Source organism: Papilio polytes, unplaced genomic scaffold (genome assembly GCF_000836215.1).
Source record: "Papilio polytes unplaced genomic scaffold, Ppol_1.0 DF821845.1, whole genome shotgun sequence".
In the NCBI taxonomy this organism is placed as follows: Eukaryota; Metazoa; Arthropoda; class Insecta; order Lepidoptera; family Papilionidae; genus Papilio; species Papilio polytes.
Window position 1 is genome coordinate 3750866 of NW_013527359.1, and position 15329 is coordinate 3766194.

The 15329-nt window shown below is 32.7% G+C and overlaps 1 protein-coding gene across 1 annotated transcript in view; it reads right to left on the minus strand.

The window, feature by feature from the left end:
* LOC106107816 overlaps positions 1 to 15329 on the minus strand; it is a 78940-nt gene that overhangs the window by 50314 nt on the left and 13297 nt on the right. The window contains exon 2 of the mRNA XM_013288820.1: positions 13055 to 14447. Coding sequence (XP_013144274.1) covers positions 13055 to 14377 — 1323 coding nt within the window. The 5' untranslated portion in view covers positions 14378 to 14447. The remainder of the gene's footprint in view (positions 1 to 13054; positions 14448 to 15329) is intronic.

Genomic DNA, 15329 nt, shown 5'->3' on the forward strand with positions numbered 1-15329 from the left:
TGATGATTCCTTTCTAAATACACGTAACTTGCTATATTCTTTATAATTCAACCCTAATTACATTAGAAATTGAACATTTCCATTATCAACATAATTTGATTTCAAGCACTATTAAGTACATTAAGAAATTATATTACCTAGTAAACATTCGCCCGAAGTAAAATCGACCTCTTATTGCAAAAGCTCTTCTAATAACGAGAGGTCTGTTACGTAAGACGGCATTATCAAAGGATTAAGCTGTGGGGATCGAGCACAGGCGCAACCTTATTTATATAAGAGCTTTTAAACGCCTACAATTTAACAATTCATCGATGTTGTTATTATTGAACAAGATTTTCTTATTATTTTATCGAATAAATAATTCTCAATTCTAAATAATAATAAAAATTTCAGTCATGATAATTACGTACTATAAAGTAAATGCACCAGTTATTGATACCTAAAAACTTATTGCAGTTACTTGTGTTATTTACACTCCGTACTCTAATATCTAACTGTCTAGTTAAAGTTAGCGTCCTCCAAGTTCAAAATACACCCAGACGTCACACTATTTGCCTTATTTCTTGCTTAATGGGCCACGCACCGTCTACAAGATGTAATCCTTCTCAGTCAATGTAGTTCAACGAACCTTACACGCTTGGATGTCAACAAAATGAATAGAAATAATGGTACCGGTACTCTACCGTCACAGAAATAGACCGCCTCCCCAATGTACTGCGAACTTGACAATCTACACGTCAGATTATTTTTACCACTATCTAATTGTATTTTAGTATACAGGAAACGTTTGAAATCTCTTTGATGCGTCAATGTAGGTAAACATTTACTTTGGACGTTGAACATGTTGGACTAATGTTATAAGTTATTCGTGATGTACGAGTTTCTAAAATAGAGATAATGAAAGAATAAACAGAGAAAAAGAAGACAAAACTACTTCCCAATCATACTATACTGAAATTATAAATGCGAAAGTTTAGATGGATGAATGTTTGTTAGAGTTCGTAGTCTAAACGGCTGAACGGATTTCGATTAAATTTGGTATAGAAGTAGATAATAGTCTTGAAGAACTAGGCTACTCACTTTTATTTTTTAATCCACGCGGACTCAGTCGAGGGCGAAAGCTAGTTTCTGAAATAACAAGGAGAATTATGGAGTAACTGATGTTTTTTAAACAAGTGACTACAGAAGGGGTTCAAGAATGTTTAAAGCTGATTTAAGGTCGTATGAAGACTGTCATTGCGAATATTATTTCTATCGCATTATTTACTCGGCCGTGATAATAACTCATGGGAATTCGTCGCGTATTAAGTTGCGTCACGTCTCCGTGGATCCCTCAGGACTTAACGATAACACTTATTTCGGATTTATATGACGTAACAATTTAATTAAGGTCACATTTAATATGCATTTAGTCATGTATTTAATAACATTTTAAATACTTAAAATATAAAAGTAATAGTAATTTACATTTGAAAGAATAGTGGACTGACAACTTAGTTATCTACTAATAGTTCCGAAGTAAACTTAAATCGTTTAAAAGTTTGCAAATGGGCGACAAAAAATAGCGAAATTAGTGAACTAAAGCTTTGCAATTGGATTGCCGTATATCTGAACTAAAAGTTGTTAGAGCATTCAACTGTACGGACGTTAATGGGGCTTAGCATGTTATTTCCGACCCAACGCGATTTATTGTAACTCGATTATACTAAAAGTAATGTTTTGCTTTTTTTTTGAATAGATTAGTGCAGCACGTATATCTTCTCACCAATATTATAAATGCGAAAGTTTAGATGGATGGATGTTAGTGTTTTCCATATAAACGGTTAAAAGGATTTTGCTGAAACATTAAAAATTATCCCATAAATAAAACATCGAATTAAAAAATAAATAATGTGAGGTTCTTATTGAAATCCTTAAATAATCTGTGCACACGTCAATAACAAGAAAAACCTGTCCATTTATATAGATCAGTGGCGTACATCACAAAACTATAATTGTTTAAAGTTTAGCTCGTCCGTCATTAACATGCACAACAAATCAAATATAGGTAATTAATTACCATTTTCAGTACGAGGCACAGCTGAGGTACATTTATAATTATTCAGGATGGCCGTCCACATGTGCAAGTGTAATTTATATGCGCACGTTGGGGCATTACTTCAAATCAACACGTGATTAAAATGCAAATGCCCGTTTGGTAACGAACGAGAGGCCAGAAGCAATTAGGTGACCATTAGGTGTGTACGGGGTATATTTCAAAATTACCTTTATCAGATTATCAAGGTTATTGTTATGTTTATTTAACACATCGATACTAGACTGTTAAAATACTTCGCCATTTTATTTAAAACTGACTTGAAGTCTATTATAATTTTATGCTTCTGAGTTAAAGAAATTATTAAAATGGATTTATTTTTATTAAGTAAACAAGGAAAGTGTCATGACATAAAATAATCAAGATATTTAATACCGTTGTAGTTTGCGACTGCACGTATATTGTCACGTGAAAACAATAATTTAAATGTCAAGAAAATAATATGCCCTTGTACAGATGATTAGACATTCTTGTCAAGCGCTTCCGTCATGAGGCTCATTACGTTGACAATAATCCGTAGTTAAATGATCATATTATGCGATTTAAAAGTATACAATTCATTAATTACAATAAAAGTATATCCTATGACTCATGATAAAAACATAGAAAATCAGTTGACTATTAAACACAAACTTATCTTTACGCGCCTATATCAAAAATGTTTGAAAACTGAAAAAACAATTTTCTTCCAAGTGTTGATTGTTACTTTAATAACACTTTTTGATATAAAAAACTTTAGCAATACAACTATTAACTACAATATTAAAACTGTTGATGAGATAATATTAAATAGAAATATAGTTTATCTCTCACAGATCATTGAATTCTCCTAAATCAAACCCACGGCTTTATGATTTTCGAGAACATATTTTCCTTGTTTTGCCTATACAATTCTAAAGTGCCACTTAGAATTCGTAAGTATTACATTGTTTGTTAGTTTTACATGTTTCCTCTACATTTGTAGTGGAGCAAGTAAAACATAAAAAAAATATCGCATCAAAAGCAAATTATTGTTTTATTCCATATACTATGTGTATAAATTACTGTAATTTATTTACTCCGTTAAATAACTTTCGGGATAAGCTTAATAGGGGTCGGTACAAAAGGTCATTGGAACGATATCGGTTCAATTTGAAATATCTGTGGGTTTAACGAGTGAGCCCTTTAATACCGGAACTGAGGCAGCGACTACCCGCTTCCCTGCATGTTTGTAACTGTCGTTAAATACCAATTAAATATTTTAATTAATTACTTGTTAAATGTTATCACAAGATGTCTTCAATATATTTTTAACTAATGTTGTCAATCGTCGTTTTAATAGAACTTCGAAGTAAAACGCGCTTTACTTAAAATTACCTGATTTTACTGGTGTATTAAATTTAAATTTCTTATCATATTTCATTGTGATATCACGGTGATTTTACGTAAAAAGGGTCATGTAAATATCGCAACCGCAACACATATATTATGTATGAATATGAAAGATTAAGGGGAAGGTATCAGTACTGTGAAAGGTGTAAGTACGTAATCCCTACAATATCCCTTTTGCTGTGTAAAATATATGGTTATAACATATATATTTTTAAACCGAAAAAGAAATTAAGTTTCATGATATAATATGAAACCACATATATTAAAAGTTTCATGTTAACGTTGAAAAAGGTGTTCTTTTCATTACATTTATTTACCAAATACCTGAATAAAGGATTATTTTATAACAGTAATATTCAAATAGAACTTTTGCTATATTAAGTTAGCATGTCATGTTAAAAGTTAAAATTTCAATTAAACAATACAATTAATAAAGTTAAACGTAATTGTGTGGGTTGCGTGCGGCAGGATTAAGGCAGTCTACAGACGTCATGTCCTCGCGGTAGAGGGAGAGGCGGGAGGGAATTAATCGCCTCTGACATGTTCTTGATGAGCCACCGGCCTACGCGTATGCCTCGCCATTAATATTTAGTTTACATAGTATTTATGTATTTGTCTTGTATGTACAATAAACAATAAAAATATTAGGTACCACTTCAGAAGCCTTTAAATGTTGTACCATATGTTAAGAACGGGATTCAAACATTTTTACTGGCATAAGTCACCTTAAAATTGATACGATTTAAGGTAACAAAAATAGTTTAAGAAAAATGTACAAGACGTAATGTTCAAACTTAGTAAACTTAAAGTTCAGTCGTGCGTGTCGTGTTGTGCGAACTTAAGTTTATTTTAAGTTAAAGTTATGATACTAGTTTACATATGTTTATAATATCGTATTGGTATGATTATAATCAATACATATCAATTCTAAAAAGTGTCTAAGCGTTTTCAACTAGAATAAATAAGTAAAAATAACTTAAACAAAGCAAATTTTGAAGCACAAAATAACAAAGAAACAGAATCAAAAGTTAATATTAACTTTAAAGTAACTTCACGCAATTGTCGAAAACAGGTTAACCCGCTTCAGTTATTTTCGAAACTTTTGCAATTTGTTACAAACGAGAGTTTCTAACTTACCTTTAAAGTAACAAGGGGCGGAAATTAACTTCAATCCATAAATATAGAAACAAAATAAATGAATGAAAAATAAAGTTTTATTGTTTAAATCGTCATTAGAATTGTAGCATTAATAAGTAAACAAATGTAGCTTGATAAATTTTGACCTTTAATTTTTTTTAATTATACTCAAACTCACCTACAATAAAAAAATAAATCAAATCCAATTAAAGATACTATCCGTATTTAAAACAATACAAAACACAAATCCAAAAACCCTTGTTACGAATTCAATTGTCTACAAAGTCACTCAAATTGGTATCCGCAAAAATCACTTGAATATATTTCAATTGAAGTGTCAATTAAGCGTGGCATAAATTTAATAGCGCGCTGATAATATTTACGTTGTAGGACGCGTTCCCGCCTAAACGCGGAGGCTGTACGTAGGCTTCGGGCGGTACGCACAGGATGGCGGGCGGCTCGCGACTGGGGCGGATCGATCCCGCCCTGCCACCGCCGCGCCGGCACAACCACGATCCCGCGGGGATGCACTATGCACGCTGTATACACATACTAGAAGTGTCAATACGGATACAAAAAACAAATACCTCAATTAAAATTCTCTTTAAAAAAATGTATAAAATAAATTAAATTTCTTAGTATAAGTATAAGATAATTCTATAAAATTCAAGTGTCCTCAGATTTGTCTTAGGACACTACTTACAGTATTATATTATTTAAATATGTATTATGCAAATATCACACTGAGCAAATAAATAATATTCGATAAAAATAACTTTACATTACCTGAAACTACTTAAAAGTACGAGAATCCTACTCAAATATTTATTGCAGTTGCTACAATGCAGGCTACGCGTGCCACATCCAGTAACTACGCATCCTGACTCAACAAATTGAATAACTCACGTAAGATCCACGCATTCGTATCTGAAGTACGAAGGCCCATCTATTTGAGGCGAACTGTCCTTTTGTAAATACGATTGAGTTACTCTATGTGAACTTATTGGCAGACGAACCTTCTCTGTTAGTATGAAAGGGTGTTTTGCATGATAATTTTGCATGATAACAACAGTAAGCGTCTCACATTTTATCGTGTGTGAAATGAGCAATGAGTTTCCGCAAAGCCACGAGATCATTTTTCTCTGTACTTTGAGAGTTTACCTTGAACAATTTTATGGCGATGCGTTTTATAATTTTTAAAATAGATATTAAAAATGTTATAAATGCCTACGCTTTATGTTATTCTAATTAAGCATTTATTGATATGTGTAGAGTTTTTTGGATATCTTTAGAAAAAATCTTTCAGCTTAGGCAGCGGCCTTTGCACCAAAAAAAAATAATGTTTTTTTTAAATAATATTCTTATGCCTTCATAAACATACACGTGCGAGCTTTACTAAGAATCGAGTATTTGCATTGCCTGATTTTGTTTCTTATCGACTGAGATAAACTACCGACGTACATCATTACGTTCTAACAAAAAAATAATTAAACATTATAATAACGATAGGTTTCCTTATATTCAAGTCTATGCAACAATGATCAAGGTTATATGACAAACATTGGTATTGAACGAATAATGATATCTAAAGCTAAGCCATCTTGAATTTAATGATTTGCCAAACAATGACCGGACGCGTTAATGACTCAATAAGTTTGAACAGTTGAGTTTGGAATTTTAAAACGACAATGTTGTGTTAGATTCGATTAGTTTGACATTTTACAATGAAAAATGTTTTGAATTCAAATGATTACATTTCATTCAAACTAAATTTTTTACATGTATAATAGATAATATAATATAAATCTGTGTATTTCACCTACGAGATGAATAAATGGATGAAAAATGAAAAACAAAAAAATTTCAAAGAGGGAAGAATTTATTGTTTACAATGAATATAGTCTGAAACTATTAAACCAATTTCAAAAATTCTTTCAATATTATAAAGGTCCATTATTACTGAATGACATAAACTATATTTTAGTATAACTTAAGTTTATTGAACATTAATAAAAGTGTGAACACATATGTTAAAATTTTCTTAAATTGTGCATATGTTGTCAGACAAGCGAAGCCGGGTGGGTTGCTAGTAACATTCACGAAGATAATTCTAAAATAATTCTGTATGGAAATTATATGTAAACTAATATTGATTCTATAATATAAACAACATTATTATAACAACACTGAATCTTCTAGAAAATCATAGAAAAATAAAGTAGAAACTTAATTGCCGCTAATATAACATTATTTATGTATTCCCAAAGCTACAAGGTAATTTTCATAAAACATTTTCACTTTTGAAAATCATTTCTAAGGACATCCGACTCAACAAAACACGGAGATATTAAAAGGCACAGTTTGACTGATTGAGCCATTTTTAGACTGTCGCAGAGGAAGGGCGGACGACGGCCGATCTCGGAATAGCACGATCACACTAATTATCAGTGCTGTCATCCTTCAGACGGCGTGGGGATCAAGATAAATTGGACGGTGGATAAAATACTAGGTCTAATTTTCTAAATTGTCATTTAAAACCGTCTTGTGATTTTCTCGTTATTGGATATTAATCCATGTTATTTGTGAAATAGAATTTATTTCACATCGTATATTTAGTGTTTAAATTAATCAAGCAAGTGGAATATCTTGTCCGATCATAAATGAAAATCACATTGTTTATTTGTGTATTTTAGAAATGCAAAGTGCATCGTATCTTGATTCATCGTAAAGTTAGAACCGGTATATACAAGTAGTAATTGATTTTCAACCTAATTCTCAAAAACAATCATTCTTAGATTGTTATTTTCTAGAATAGAGACGTTTAATTACAGAATTTTTTACCTATAGCGTTTGTATATTTCCTTTTTTACAAGAGACGAGCACACAGCTATATTGTCACCCCATTAAACCATAAAACAACTGAACGTCCCTCAGTAAGCTATAATTCAAACAGAAACAAAATAATTTACTACTAATCTTGAACAACCAAAATAAACTGAGACAGGATATGAACACTTTACTGTCCTTTATATGAGCCGTAAAGTTTAAGTAAACTGAGATAATTGTGAAAGATTAATGACGTTAGGTTCAGTTACCAGTTTTATGGTAGCGTAGAAAAATATCTAACATAGTATCTTCAGTCACGTCACGACACGTCACGTCTCACGATACGATATGATACGTCAATACGCACAATACGTGTATCAGATATCCATTACTGTCACAATACTTGTATCAGATACTACATACCATTGCATCCGTTTGAATCTGATAAGTAATCGATACATCAATCAATAAATAAATCATTCATATCTTAATATCTGGGTTACAAATATGTATCCTATTTTTATTGTCGTTTGTTCTCTAAAAGTATCTTTAAAAAATAATTGATAACTATCACTAGGCAACTGTTTTTATAATTTGCTTAGTTTCAGCCGCGACTCCGTTCGCGTGGAATTAAAAAAAAAAACAAAATTAAGTAGCTAGAATATTCTCTATATCTATGCCAAATTTCATCAAGATCCGTTCAGCAGTTTAGGCTACAAACTCTAACAAATACCATTTGAACTTTCGCATTTATAATACTAGTAAGACGACCATTCATTAAGTAAACGACTAACTACTGTACTAATAAAAACAACACGAAGTTCTTACTTAAGTAAAGATACTTTTCCGGCCTTGGAAAATAAAATAATCCCTACTCTTGAATAAATCCAAATTATTCAGAGATGATATTTAAAAAAGTTGAAATCCCAAGATAAATGACCCGATTTCGTGTTGAAGTCGGAAAAATGTTCTATAAAATAAGAAAACTAGTAATAAAACAACATTGAAAGTGTTTCACTAAAGCGGGTGATTCAAGGGTGGCATTCAATAATGCATTGAGTTTGCTTTGCGTATTTGCGGAGCCGCCAGAGGGAGCCGGTTCATACTTTATTAAAACTTGGAGGATATTCACGATGTAAGATCGTCCACGAGACCGGAATATTTACATGTCACTCGAATGATATACGAACCAAAACTTCCGGTGAATCTTTACACGTGCGGTACGGAGGCGAGGGATTTTAAGCCGATTTGACGTTTCCGTGAATTTTCACTGCTTTTTGTTATCATTCCCTTCTCTCGATACCTCATTTTCCTATGTTAAGGAGACATAAAATATCGACACCAAATCGTCTAAATCGTTAAAAATCGTGTTGAATATAGATTTGTGTAGATATTATCACGTAGGGATTGCACCCTCGTTCAATTACGAAACATTTTCTTGATGGTCCGATATCTAACTGAAATAGATGTGAATAGTGACGTAGGTAATAAAATATACATTGTACTCTATTTTTTATTTCAAGCTACCTAATCATTGGAAGAGAAATTGTTTTAGACTTCAATTTCAATTCAACCGACACTCTCAGAATTGTTGAATTGTTACTTTGTGGGTCTATTAGTGTTGATTGAATAAGATAATGTAGGGCTAAGGCACATCTTGTATAAACAATAAATATATGACTAAAAATAAAATGTAACATTTAGAATCTTGAAAACTCAGCCAGTTGAGGGGACAGTAAGTAGGTTATGGCGCTAGCGTCGCTGACAGCCGCGGGCGAGGGATGTTGCTATACTCTATGCCAGCGAATGCATTCTATACTCGTGTCTGAGACTACAGCTTTAAAACAAAACATTGACATGATAAATATTATCAACTTAATAGCTTTTGCCCGCGATTTGTAATTAAAAAATAAAAGTAAATTTATGGTCTACATCTATGTCAAATTTCAACCAGATTCGTTTAGTCATCTAAGGGACAAACTCTAACAAACATATTTAAGCTTTCGCATTTATAATATTAGTGAGATAACATGATGCAGAATCAATCTTGAAGTTTATAAGTGATTGGCTGTGCTCGGCGGGTGCGAACCCAAATAATCTGATTATTCCTTACCGTCACCCCGCTCTGTCCCCACGTGGAAACAGAAGATATTAAAAAGTTCCATCCGTCCCACTATCACCAATAAGGTGACAGATGGAACCTTTAAGAAATAAAATAAGTTCTAACCGTCCATCCGTCGCAGAAGATAGGACGGATGAAACTTTTTATTCTCATCTGTTTCCATGTGGGGACAGAGCGGCGTGACGGTTGGGAATAATCCAAATATTCGTTTTCAATATAATTGTTACAATTAATTTCTTGTAAGTGGTAGAAATATATAACATTTATAAACGTTACCCGTTTATTTGGAGGGTTCTCAAGAGTGCGGAGTCCTCAGGCGAGAGTTCGACAAGTGTTTGAGCACTGAAACCCTCCCTTCTCACTCATTAGCGTAAATTTTCTCGAAAAACACCTATTTTTCCCACTTAAGTAACGTAATTGCAACATTAAGGTATATGTAACAAGTAAAATACTACCTCTTTACTCGTTAATAACAGGCGTTATTAAAATAATTAGAAGCAATCATTTAATAAACACTTATAATGTTTTCGTCGTTGAGAATAGTTACTAATTAAGAAAAATTCAGAGATAGAAAGCAATCTTTAGCCTTAAGAGAAAAGTTTTTACAGTTAAACAAGAAAAAACGTCTTAAATGTATATCTTTTCAAGTTGTAAGAAATATCTTCGTCTTGGACCTATTTTTATCGAAAAATTTAATCGCCAATACACGTGTAAAAACGTTAAACGCAAATCGGTTATTTATTACGAGTACAATTAACTGCATTTCTAATACATTTACTAGAGAGCTATCACGAATATTTACATGATAGTTGTGAGAAATTATTCGTAAGGTCGTGAAATTTATGTGAGATTTGTGTAACGCTCCTAAAGTAAAGACCACCAAAAAATCTCATACATTTATTTTTCTCGCAAACATTCGTAATAAACCCTTAGCGTGTCAAATTTCGTTATATACGTAACTAAAATATGTTCAAGTTTATTATTGTATTCCGATCATGAGGTGTACACGTATGTAATCAAGGAGTAGATTCTCACCGACTGCCCGCCTCGGATGTGATCCGTTTGCTGATTGCGAATTAAAATTACAAATCTAGACATCACTACAATCTGACATTCAATGAAAGCCTAACACATATTGTTTATGGCATTGGATGCATTAACACGAAGTAGGTTCATGTTATATGCTTTCGATAGCCTAGATGCACACATGCTTGCAAATTTAATTCTAGTAACTGTTATTTTATATTGAGCCCTGCAATTATCCTCCTGTTTATGTAAAAACTAACTGTTCAAGTGCGTCTTCATCCGTACGAAATTTTTAAATTTTTTCTTCATGTTTACATTTGTGAAATTATCACTTGCAAATGTCAAAATTCAAATTGACAAATGACAACGAAGACTTTTGATATTGGATACCATTAGATTAAATACTTTATTATCTCCTTTTGGCCTATGGCCTCTTTCCCACTTCAAGGTTTTTTCCAATTTATTTACCCCCTAAGTATAATGGCGTGAAAATATTTAGTCTAAGGTGTGTCATTAGTACTTTATTTTAAATAAAGAATAAAGAATTATTCAGAAATATGCTGTAATTGCTGACATCCTACGCCACGAATTAGAGTGTGTTTACTTTTTATTTTATTAGTATATATGATGTCTGATATTCGCTATAAAACTTATTTATAACCATAAATACTTATGTGCTTAATCTATAACAGAATAACAACCGTATTCATGTCTGAAAACGGAACACGGATTTCAAACATTACTGTATGAAAATTTCAAGCATAATTATGTATGAAAATATGTGCTGTTAACAAATTTCATTTGGCTTAATTCGAGCTACAGCTGCCAATACGCCGGCGATGCGAGCCCGCAGCTAAACGAGATACCGCATTGTTGGACCCTATCATAGCCTCGCATAATTAACTTGTCACACCAAATAACGCATACACTCACCTAATATAACCACAACCGTTTCAAATTTATGTCTGCTATCTACCAAATATTATATTCGTCCACAAAAATATTATGGTTCAATAAGTAAGTTTTTATATTCTTTTTGTTTTCACATTTTTGATTCAGCTGGTTTATTCCAAAACTTAAAAATAAGGTTTTCTGACGAAATATACGTTTAGTTTCCGCTAAAAGAGACCCTCAATGTAGACTTAGTATTGGAAACGTACAAGAATATATAATAGTTAATTAAAAGACAAGACCAGACTACTATGACCAGATCCGCTAAGAAAAAATCATAAACAAGACATTGAATTGACTTTGATTGTATCAGATAATAAGAATTAATCAAGCATAACATATAAGATTTGGAATCTAATTTTAAAGTCGCACAGCAGATGTAATTATCAACTGACAATCATTCATACATGGTAGACACGCGCAGCGATGGTGTTAATATCTGGCTGGTAATCGTGATCGTACTATTCCAGGATTTTTTTCATGAAGCATTATCCAACCGTTATTTTGCCCACATTTATGCATTTACAAATGAGAAATCGATCAGCAATGAATTAGTAAATAACTCCTGTACTAAATTATACATGTAAAAGTCATTAGCGCACGGCGTAATGATAGCATCTATGGCCCCACATCATCAAACACAAACAATAGCGCCCTTCAAACATCAACGATTGTCAGAGCCCACAATAATTGCCCAACTACCGACGATTCACAACCGATCCGGTAGCTCACACCCGTTTCAACGTTCGTTATTTTTGCTAAATGGACCCATTTGAAAATTAACTGCACGATTGCTCGCGAATAATGTGCCTGCGTGAGTGGTTCATATATCACGATAGGCGTTAAACAAATGAAAGGGGAAATTGCGGAGGTCTACCGTGGTTGCATTGAACACGTAATAGCGCCACCTAGCGTCGGATAGCATCACTAGAATAAACTTACACAAAAAATAACTCTATCATGAATTGTTAGCTATGCATAACAATTTCTAAAGTTTTGATTTATACACTTTTAAAAATCACTTATTGTCCAAGGTAATTTCAATGTTACGAAAACAAATCATATAATGTTACTATCCAACAATAGATGGCGCTGTAAGTCTGTGTCACAGAAATCAAATTGTCAACCAAATAAAAATACGATTTTAACATAATCCTCTTTCTAAATAAACATTGTATCGTTTTGATGTTTTTACCATTAAGTTGTAACGTGCTACTTTTTAAAACAGCCAAAAATGTTTACAGCTGTAAAAAAGACAGGCCGTTAACTGCATTTCCAAATGCCATACCAAAGTAAAAGAAATCGTGTTCACGGTACTTGGATGCGCAATTTTAACTGTTGCTAGTGATAAATGAACCTGCCCGTGGAAAAATAAAACGCACGTATGCTTCAGTTCGACGGAAAAAAGTACACAATAGATGAGTATAACTTTAAATTAAATAGATTTTTTTTTATGTTTTGTTGTACTGAAAACAAAGATGACGTTAATTTTACTTTCTAAAAATGTATATAAATTATTTACTGACCTTTACTTGTTCGGTTGCTTTCTTCGCCACATCAGGGTGAAGTATCTTGATATCAAGATCAATCGCACACTTTCTTGCTGTTTCGCAAAACGCCGCTGCGTTAACGTAATACGCTGGTGTTTTGTCACTCGTCTCTAAAGGTGAATTGGGAGATAGAATCCCACTATCAGCATCACTAACACTCACTGATTTCCTTGTAGCTGTTGAATTTTCACCAACCGGAGATTTTAGAGGTATTTTTGATTTTTCATTGACAATTTGAGATCTTGATGGTATTTTGGATTGTCTTGAGTCTCCAGGATTAAACCCAGTGTTCGGATCAAATATAACGTAGTTATCTTTATCGCATCTGACTTTATTATTAACTGTTACTGTGTATTTCTTGTTAGGACTCAAATTCAGAAATGGATCTTCACTGTCTATTGGACTTTCTGGTATTATTGATTGTATTTTTGGAGTAATTTTTGGCACAGACCTTCCGTCTATTGTACGTCTCACGACTGTGTCGTTGGCAAACTTTAATCTTACATATTCATTTGATATTGTTCTTCTTACGGGAGACGATAGTAAGGGTGACGGTTTAACATCTTGTTTAGCTTGAAATAAATTAATTTTAGGTTTCTCCATTGCTTTGACTGGAGAAAATGGTAGCTTTAATTTCGATGCGACCTTTTTCTTTTGTGCATTTACGTTGAAATCTACATCCAAATTTTGTACCGTACTTTTATAAACAGGTAATACACTCGACTTTGATTCGACTTTAATCGTTTCTTTTGTTACTTTTCTAGTATTTTTAACTGTATCTAAAGGTTTACTAAGCTTAGTCATAGATGAAGGTGTTTTAAGTCTTTTGTCTTTAGTCTTCTTTGTTGCGGGTGGGTCAGTACTTTCAACTTTTTTAGAAGATGATTCCTCCGGCAGTCTGATAAAAGTCTTACTACGATCACATAGGAACACATTATTTTGAGCATCATCGTCGGAATTATCTAAAACACTTTCTATAACTATATCTATATCGCTGGATTCAGAGGTACTTTTAGATGATCTATTCTCATTTATGATAACTGATATTCTTTGTTCTACATCTACAAGGGAGTCAGTCTTATCGCTCTCGCCGATACTTCTTGATGAGGTACCACTGCCGGAGTCCGATGGGGTTTCAACTTCGAATATAGCATCATGTAATTGTACAGTTTGCTTTGAGGAAGTCTCCGGACATGAGGATCGTCTTTTCACAGTTCCAGTGTCAGCTGATGGGGAATCCCAGTCCAAACTTTGAATTGTACACTGACCACTCTTTTTTGATCGTCTTGGGCTTGTCATTATTACATTATTACATTGTTATAATATAACTGTATCTAATCATTATTGAGTTGTTATGAGTTATGGTCTACTGTTGGAAAATCATTGAACGGTTGGCAAATTTGATGGCAGAATAGATAAGTGTCTACATAAGTTGGTCATTAGTGTAATCAGACACGAACATGTAGCCGCTCTCGATTGTTATCTAATTATGAACTGGAAGCGAACCCGCTTGGGATCACATGCTATGTGAATTATCTAATTTGTAACTTTTGGATAAACCATAATGTAATTATGTAAAGTTAATTGTATTAACAAAATTGGCAATAGGGCTAATCTAATTTATTGAGAATTAATGTGCGTTTTTTAATACATTTTATGATTTTTCCATTTATTTAAAATACTTATTAGTGTGTTATAACCCAATTTTAATTACGAAACATAGTTTTTTTTTTATCACAATGTCACAAAGATATTAAGTCTGCCATATTATTAACTAAAATTCTTAAGCAACATTAACACCGTAATAGTTTGTAAGAAACCGTTCTACAATGTTCGTAAATATCCTTCACTATTCCCCCGGGACCGACAGACGTAACATTGTTAACACCGGAAGAAGGCTCTTATATAACTCCACCCAAGTCTAATGTTCGTAGTTTAAATGTCTACATTTACATTTTTTATATACACACGTGAACTTAAACAGAATTAACTAGAGATTATCATTTACTGCATTAAATAGACACTTTAAATGTCCTCTTTCTATGCGTCCTGTCGATTAAAGGGAGGCAACGCCTTCGATATACTATTTCAGCGAAATTTTGTCGATAGATAAAAGTAAAAAATACATATGTCTTATTTAACTGACGACAGTTAGACCTCTAGATCTTTTTATTTTGCTCTGACTATTACAAAGCGATTAAAATTTTCAAACTATACGATAACAATTATAAACTGTTGAACTACAAATAAC